The 8,553-nt window shown below is 37.8% G+C and overlaps 1 protein-coding gene across 9 annotated transcripts; it reads right to left on the bottom strand.

Annotated features, from left to right (window-relative positions):
• Window positions 1-296: 296 nt before the first annotated feature.
• On the bottom strand, window positions 297-7,263 carry LOC137962545 (uncharacterized). Of its 9 annotated transcripts, none has more exons than XM_068809471.1 (6): window positions 5,963-7,263; window positions 4,256-4,312; window positions 1,939-2,794; window positions 1,217-1,836; window positions 929-1,092; window positions 297-438 (listed from the first exon to the last, which is right to left on the bottom strand). In XM_068809471.1, exons 1-4 carry the CDS (start codon window positions 6,038-6,040, stop codon window positions 1,295-1,297), a joined length of 1,533 nt encoding a protein of 510 aa, XP_068665572.1. In that variant the 5' UTR covers window positions 6,041-7,263; the 3' UTR covers window positions 297-438; window positions 929-1,092; window positions 1,217-1,294. The 9 variants fall into 9 exon arrangements, with proteins under 9 accessions (XP_068665572.1, XP_068665569.1, XP_068665571.1 ...); XM_068809468.1 differs by lacking the exon at window positions 297-438 and adding an exon at window positions 450-744; XM_068809470.1 differs by lacking the exon at window positions 297-438 and adding an exon at window positions 450-686.
• Window positions 7,264-8,553: the final 1,290 nt, after the last annotated feature.

Here is an 8,553-nt window from a genome sequence, read left to right as displayed (position 1 = left end):
CCAAAAGTCCTAGGGTTGACCCATAAAACAACTTGTATGCACTTGGATCCATACTTCTTTTTCCTATGAATGACACACAGGCTCATAAATCATACATGGCTCTTCTAGAAATGAAGCAAATCTGAAGCGAAATTACCAAGTGAACTGACGAGGTGGTCCATCTGAGAAGTCAAAAGGTTCAACAAAGACTACTTTGACTACAGGCAAGTAGCATCTCTCACCTCTAGTATCAGATTCACTGAACCAAATGCCATACAAGCAAGAGTATGACGTTCCAAAAGCTACATCACAGAAATTTTGACCCAACTCTTTTACCAGTCCATTATCCCATTCGAAACAAGCCTAACATCTTCAAAAGTTCCAAGGAAAAAATCACACCGGGTGCAATTTTAAGACAAAACACCCACTGCCAAATTGCCTGTACAAATCTTCCACAATCTGCAGACGATTGGCACCAATTCTTAAAACAAAACAGAAAAACAAATCTTTGCTAACACAAACTTTCCTCTTCCTCAATTGATCAGACATTCTACGTATAATAAGGAACCATATCTCTAAACCCTATACATGGTTCAATCAACACTCCTTAAAAGTAGGAGAAGCCACCGAGAGCATCCACAGGACACCTCTTGCTTGTTAACAGAAGGTTATGTACAGGCAGAGTATCATCCCCTCTTGTCTTGTGCCTAGGGTGATTTTTGACTGGAGATCAGCAACTGGAAAATTAATGTGGCAGCCCTATTTCTACAGTCATCACATGCAAATGGGTCATTTTTTCAAAATGGTAGAAATGCAAGCAACATTGTATGATAAAAGATGAATGAATGGCAGTGACTCTTTTTTTCTTTTCCTTTCCCCTCTATTGTACATTTCTTGTTATAAGATTCTTATGATACAAATCAAAATTTTGTGGTATGTGAAGAATGACCTGATCACTCCATGCTCCTCCCCGTCATTGGAGCTCCGGTTTCAAACTCCCAAAAACACATGAATGAGTACAGTCTCCTGCATCTATTCCTTTCAAGTGGCTTGGTCTGGACTTTTCAGTCAAAGATGCTTACAGCCGAGGGAACAGTCTGGCTACCGCAAGTCCTGAAAGACACAGCAACCTACTTGAGAGCTAAGATGGTGCATCGTGTGACAGCATGTGCACATGGAAACAGCTTAGCGACTAACTCACATGCATAGAATGACTGCAGCAGGTCGGAACCCGTACCTGAACATCCAGGAGAACGGTTACCTTGACAAAACCAGACAAATCATCAGCTCCCATAATTTACATGATCACATTATATCAGTAGGGGATCACGTAGGGCAAAGCACAAATATCTGCAGATTCAATCTGCATAGCTTCTGCCCACACAAGAGGCTTTGCAATTCCTGTTTCAACAACCTCATCCTCCACCTTAGTGTCTTGCCGAAAACTTTTTTCACCTCCAAACAACCACTCCTGGTCATCTCCACAATCTATCCATTCATCCATTTTGGGAATGGAATATATTTGGCTAAGGTACTTCATATCTGGGTGGGGAGGTTTTGTAGGAGATACTTCACTATTCTCACAGGCTTCTACGGTGAGGGGTGGCTTCAAGTTATTTGAAGATGGACGAGCATCAGTATGTGGGGGTCTCAAGCCAATAGAAGATGAGACATTTTCTATTACACCATTAATCTTATGTTCCTTATTTGTTTCTACCTTCTTGCCAACAGGTGCTCCTTGTCTATCTGAAGCGCAAGGAATACGGATGTGGCTAGCCTCTAATTTCCTTCCATTCTCCATGGGCAGATGGGAGGAAGAAGATGGTCTTGGCAATTTATTAGGCTGAATGTCATTTTCTGTAAGCAAAAAACAGTAAACAAAGATAGAACAGAAGTGCAAAAGTGGATTTAATATATATTTTTTAAGAAACAATACGTCCCACCAAGAGAGGAACTCACCATGTACGAATCCATTCATCTCGAATTCCTTTCTCTTCTTGAGTTTTCCCTCGTTAACAGCACTCTTCTCACCACTCTTTGGTAAGGGTTGATTAATATTAAAAGTACCCATTGGATCTTTTTGGCCGCTTTCTTTTAACTTATCATGCTCTTTATGCTTCTGCTCCCCTCTCTCCAATTTCTCCCTCACTTTTTCCTTCTCTTTTTCTTTCTCTTTATCCCTGTCTTTTCTTCTCTTGTTCTCCCAATCTTTATCCCTGTGTTTATTTTCCCTCTTATCATCCCCTTCCCTGTCATTGCTCTTCTCTTTACCTTCACCTTTTTTCTCCAGTTCCTTTTCCCGGGCTCTACCCATCCCCTCTTGTCTTCTCTGTTCTTGACCCACAAGGCTGACAGCCATCTGGTTTCCAGCAATCCTGTAATCCTCCCTGTCTCTGTGTCTGTGTTGCCTTCTATCCTCCTTGATCTTCTCAGAAGGTGGGATTGCACCCTCAGTTCTTCTTTGATCTGTAGGAATAACATGATCAACCACCTGATCAGCTGTTGCTTGTTCATTTCTAATCCTCTTTCCCAATTCCTCCAATACCCTTGAGTTCTTAAGCTCTTCAGCTCCTCTGCTGGTTTCACTAGTCTTCTCTCCATTGTGATTTTCAATTTTTCCTTCAATCTTCTTTTCATCTGCTGTTTTGCTTTTGTCTTTATCTTTATCCTTGTCCCTTTTCTTGTCTTTGCTTTTGTTTTTCTCCTTCCGATCTTTCTTATCCTTGTGTTTATCCTTGCTCCTCTCTTTGTCTCTTTTGTCCTTCTTTTCTCTGTCCTTCTTCTCCTTTTTATGTTTTTTTTCTTTGTGCTTCTCCTGAAAATGACATTTTGGGTCAGGTACACAAAAATTTAGCATTTACTACTCCCAATTAAGACCAAAGAGTAGAAAAAATAATGAAAGCAGTCAAAACATTGAACAGCAAACAGTACAAAGTTGTACCCACAAATTACACTACGAGAAAACATAAGTTCACTGAAAGAAAATAAGAAGTGACAGACATGACAGATTATCGCATGAAAAAAAAAAAAAACTAAGTGTTAAAAGAGAATTCAGAGTCCAACAGACATGGCACATGGAGGAAGAATATGAAATGCTGGAGAAAAAAGTAACAAAAAAGACAAAAAATTAAACTAATAGTTAACATATGCACTTTTAGGCACTTGGATGATGTTATAATGACTACATGGCACAAAAAACAAACAGGTCCTCATCATTACCTAGATTCTCACAGCAAATATTTCCAATTTTATGTGTAAAAAATTTATCCTTCTTCCAACAAAACTATTGTAATTAACATCTTCCTGTGTGTTCTCTGCATCCAAGTGATCATAAGCACACTAACAGTTACTACCACCTTATCATAGACTCTTTGCAGGTAAATGGGACAGGTGCTTCCTTATTTGTCACAAGCATAAAATTATTTTAGAAATTCTTTCGAAAAGAGGACCACCAGAAGAAACTAAAAAACTGATATATAAATCCACTAATAGAAGTGACTACCATACCCTATGACTGATGCAGAACAATTCAATTTAATGTCAGTAATCTTTTCACACTATAAAATGTAACTTTTGTGTTAATGGAAAGGCTGAAATGTAATAAGTACAGTCAAAGAAGTCAAAAATCAGTAATGTGTAGATATCATGCTTTTTTTTGCGAGGGGCGTGGCGATTCGAACTCGCGACCTGACTCACCTAATGTAAGGAGAATACCACTAGACCAAACGGCCATCGGTTTTTTTTTTTTTTTTTTGGTCATGCTTACAGTCAAAAGAACCACATATAGTCAGTCCTTTTCACATTCCACCAAACACTAACAAATGAATGCTACAAATGACCAAGTAACAAAGTTTGAAGTCAAATTATCGAACATTTGTAGTCACATACCCCAACAACTTATCAATAAATTAAAGTATTGAGCAGTAACAATTTTCCAAATGGTTTGTTCAGCACCAAGCACAAGCTTTTTTAAGAGAATCAAGAACCCTACACAATGATTCAAACCTACCTTCTAATGTAGCTGTTTAGGTATATAGAGAATTCTACTTGATATAAATTCATATTCATCAGAAGGGGTCAGGTACAAGTTGAGCTCTAACTGCAGCAAAAAAATCCCCCAGTTCAATCAGAAGCCAAAACTAGAACAGATCACTCTTTTTTTTTTTTTTTTGGCAACCAATCAAATCAGATCCTGCTAAAACATTTTTTACATGAATTTGTTAGATCTCAGTATGTCATACTAATCTACATTGACCATTCCAGAGAGCTGGCTTACAATATGTTTGCCTTCTTTCCTTTTCTTTTGCAGATTGTCCAAGCACTGAAGAGAACCCTGAAAAACTAAGGAATAAATGAAGTGCACCAGATGGTTCAAAATGATAAGGCAAAGGAACTTCCCAAATTAAGCAAGTTCGGAGCATGCAATGTCCTACGAAGCAAAAACAGGTATAGTTTTGTAGGTATTAATCACCTCTCCAACTATCAAATGCAAGAGAATTGGTCCCTGACAACATGCAGCAAAGGTTGTTTGCAAACCATCAGAAAATATCAATTACGCAACCCCTTGTTATCTCTCTGTTGAAACCTCTGCCAGGAGTTCTTGGACATTGCTTTCCAGCATGGAGAAGGTTTCATTGCAACAGAAATAAAAGTCCATTCTGTTGCCCACAGGTGTGTATGATGAGTTTCTCGGTATTCTAAGGCCCTTGAGTGCCAGATACACATAATTAGGCCACTATCATGGAAGGTGGCTAACACAGATGAGTAGAAGATGTGATTGTAAAGGTCCTAAAATTGCAAATTCCCTAGCCATTCAAACTGCATGAAGGGCATAGTATGAAAGAAGGGCCTAATAAGAATCATAATGACCCCATCAGCAACTTGTTAATGGTAATTCATTTAAAATAATCCTATGAGTCATCCATAACTAATATAGAACTTGTGGAGTCACCTCTAACTGACATAGAACTTCTGCACCTGAATAGATGTTCCATGAGCAGGTTGAACAGTTCATCAACTAAGTTTAAACATTAAAAGCCACATGTTAGTTCTCAGGATGCCCCCATAATATTAGGTTCTAAAACTCATAGCAGTTGTCATCAAGCATCTTTCAACTTCAGAAGTATTGACTTTGGTTTTAGTGGTGATATCAGTAACAAAATAGCAGCTGTATAATATTCATATTAGAATCCAACAGTCCATACATACTATAGCTAAGAATATAAGAAGCACAAACCATAGCCAGTCAGCAGAACTCCGGCTCTAGGCGACCTCTAGATTGTGAAAAGAATCCTAAAATAGGATTAGTTCCAAAAAATAAAGCAGTAAGTGCAAACTTCCAACAAGAGCCAATCTCACCAAAGAGAGAGTTCTAGTTCACATGATAGAAAATTTGAACTACATAAAAAAGGCAACTATATCTTCTTCCTAAAACAGGAGAACAAATTTAAGGACTATAACTTGACAATAGTGCACTAAGAAGAATAAGAAAACCAAACATCTTCATAAAGGACGGAACTTGCAGGCTCAAAACATGGCTCAAGTCAGACACCAGAAAAACTATAGTTTAGTTCTTGCAGCAGAGACAAAAAGGAGATATCCTAGTTTCTGAAGAACTTCTTCAAAGTTTACCAAACTATGGGCCACTGTGGGGTGTTAAAGAGCTTTGGAGCGGCATAAAATGAAAGCTTGCTTCACAGAGCAAAATAGAATCCAGTCCACTCTAATCAACCAAACGGCCCTCTAAATAATAGCTTACAGCATACTGACAAGCTCAACTTAAAGAGGAACAGGAACCCGTCTACATTTGTTCATCAAACTCACCAAAATGCACCAAGGATAAAAAAAAGTATAAACTAATCAAGCCTTTGGCTGACATAGGATGAATTCTACTAGTTTCAAATTTCATAGATACAAAATAAGACTCAAGGTTCGCACCAAATCAAGGAATGAAGCAACAAGATAAAAGGGAAAGCAGATTAACCTTTGCAAGTACATCTGCTACATCATCCTTAGCCTTCTTTTCATATCCAGGTGGCGGAAATGGAAAGCAACGAGACATTGCACAGTAAACCCAGATCAGACTTATAAGCCTCTCCCTCCACCAAAAACACTGCTTCTTCTCCAACAAATAATTTCCAGATGTGACTTAGTTCCAAAAAGCGAAAGAACCAGCAACGGTAGTCTTCTTGTCCATGCACCATGTCACCACTTTCATTTCTACCTTCAGTATCGTTCCATTAATCCCAGACAAAAAGTTACAAAATTTGATATTCAGTGCCTTTGCCACTATAGATAACCAACGTTATCAATCAATTAAAAAATACTAAATAAAGTGGAAAATCTACAGATAATTAGTCTCACGAACTAAATTTAAGCCAAAGAGTTGGTAATCTGATCTTGTGCCTCGTCTGCAGACCAGTAAAGAATAATCACCCGTTATTTATTAGCAAAAACCAGAATCGGGTATGCGAAAAGAGCAAAGCAAGAAAATACTAGCTGGTTCGCCAACCAGAACTTGATTAAAATTCATATCAGTGTTACTCAGACGAGTCTTCTGCCATATTTTAAAGTGCAGTCCTCTTCCATAGAGTAAAAAGACCCTCTAACTCGCCAAAACATCAAGAAACTCAACAGCAGAGCTACTGAATTTACAGGACAGACTTCCAGAAAGATCCGAACACAAAACCATTCTCAAGATCTCTGAAGCACCTCAGCTGTATGTCTTATCTTCTTATTACCAATAATTGTCTGGCCTGATCCAAACCCTAATCGCGAAGAGTGTACACAACCAGAGCACGGAGTAACGATCAGACAAAACCCTAGAACCTCGAACCCCGAGAAAATAGAAAACAAAGAATCAAAAACCCTAATCGAATGTTCCACCAAGTAATAGAGAAAATGACCGAGGAGACGAAGATCTGAGGAGCGACGATGGCCGTGGCAAGTATTACCTAGTCCGCTACAAAGAAGACATTTTGTAGGAGGACAAGATCCCCGTTCCACAATTTCCACAGAGAGAAACAAGATGAATCTCTCCCTGCTGTCTGTGAGGAGAGTGTGTGGGACACTGTGTGTGTATGTCTCTCTCTCTCTCTCTCCCTCTCTTTGGCGATTCGTTGAGTTATTTCTTCCTTCCTTGAGTTCTTTTTCTGTCTATAATTTCTTCTAACAGAGCCACCCCCCTCCAAAGGCCAATATGGTTTCGGTGCTGCAGAGAAGGTGTAAAGGGATTGTTCGGACGTTACACGCGAATGACGAAGTGTGGGTGAGCCCTTGTTTACCCTGCTACTCTCTCATAAAAATCATAAAAAATAAAATAAAATAAAAAAACCAGCTGAGGGAGAGAAATCAAAAATTGCAGAGAGAGAAGGTATTTATAGAATTATTGGCTCATAAAGGAGCCAAAAGCCGATGTTGAGAGAAAAGGGGAGAATGAGATTACTGAGAAGTAAATCCTAAAGTTTGATGCCCTCTCTCTCTCCTAAAGAACAGCTCAGATTAGCACAACTGAGACCAAGGCACATGTGTTTGTTTCTCTCTCCACCTGGGGCTCATGGCTCACCTTTTTCTTCTTTTAAAACCCTAAACATTATCCCCCATAAAAACCCAAACCCGGTTTGTCAATTGATGCCTAGAACCAAGTGGCTTTTGCCCACACCCATAAGTCTAGATTTTATTCAAATTTATTTTTAATTAGTTAGATTCAGACACATACTATTTTTTTAAATAGGTTGGGCCGGATTTGGATAGAATTCGTGTTTTTGACCATTATTCAAGTAATTTATTTTCAAAAAAAATACACGATTTTTATTATTCAGGGGTAAATTATTCAATCTATGATAGCAACAACTGAAAACGAAAAAATAACAGTAAATATGCAATAAGCTAATTTTTTAGGTTGAAACGTAAAATATATTAAAAATTTTATGTTTTTCCACAGACTTAATATTTCCATTTTGTATAACGCAGATTTTTTGTAGAATGATTACAAGATCCTTAGAATATCACATGAATACTTTTCGCCTAAAAATTACCAAATAACTCTTATTTTTAGCTCCAAGCGTAACATTAGAACAAGATTCTTTCTTTCAAAGTGGGCACATACAATTAGTTGTTAGATGTATCACACATAAGCATACTAGCTGATAAGAATGAAATTAGAACGTTAACCATATTCTTGGATTCAATGATACTTAATTGAATTTTTTGTTAATTTGAGGTACTTATGTGATATTTAATTTATCTAGTTATGTCCTAAATGAAAGGGGTTTGAGGATTTGAGATTTTGATGGAGTTTGCTGAGACGACAATCTCTCCTTGCACCTCCTTATCATCTAAAGAATGGGAATTGAATAAAAATCAAATTTCGGGAAACAAATTGATAAAGAAATACAATCAAATTTCAAATAACAATAAACATATAACAAAGAAACATATGATATACCATATTGTTCTTCTTTTGCTTTTCTATCTTCTTCTTTGCTTTTGCTTCTACTTTTTCCTCACATCCCTATTTCTACTTGTTGTTGTTTTGTCCATGTTGTTTTCTCTCGGGTGATTGTTTTTGTCATT

The sequence above is a fragment of the Aristolochia californica genome, unplaced genomic scaffold (genome assembly GCF_029961685.1).
Source record: "Aristolochia californica isolate CCGP_79_NKW_82.1479 unplaced genomic scaffold, dmAriCali1.0.hap1 SCAF_4, whole genome shotgun sequence".
Classification (NCBI taxonomy): domain Eukaryota; kingdom Viridiplantae; phylum Streptophyta; class Magnoliopsida; order Piperales; family Aristolochiaceae; genus Aristolochia; species Aristolochia californica.
Note: the sequence above shows the minus strand (reverse complement) of the source record. Positions and strands in the feature narration are given on the sequence as shown.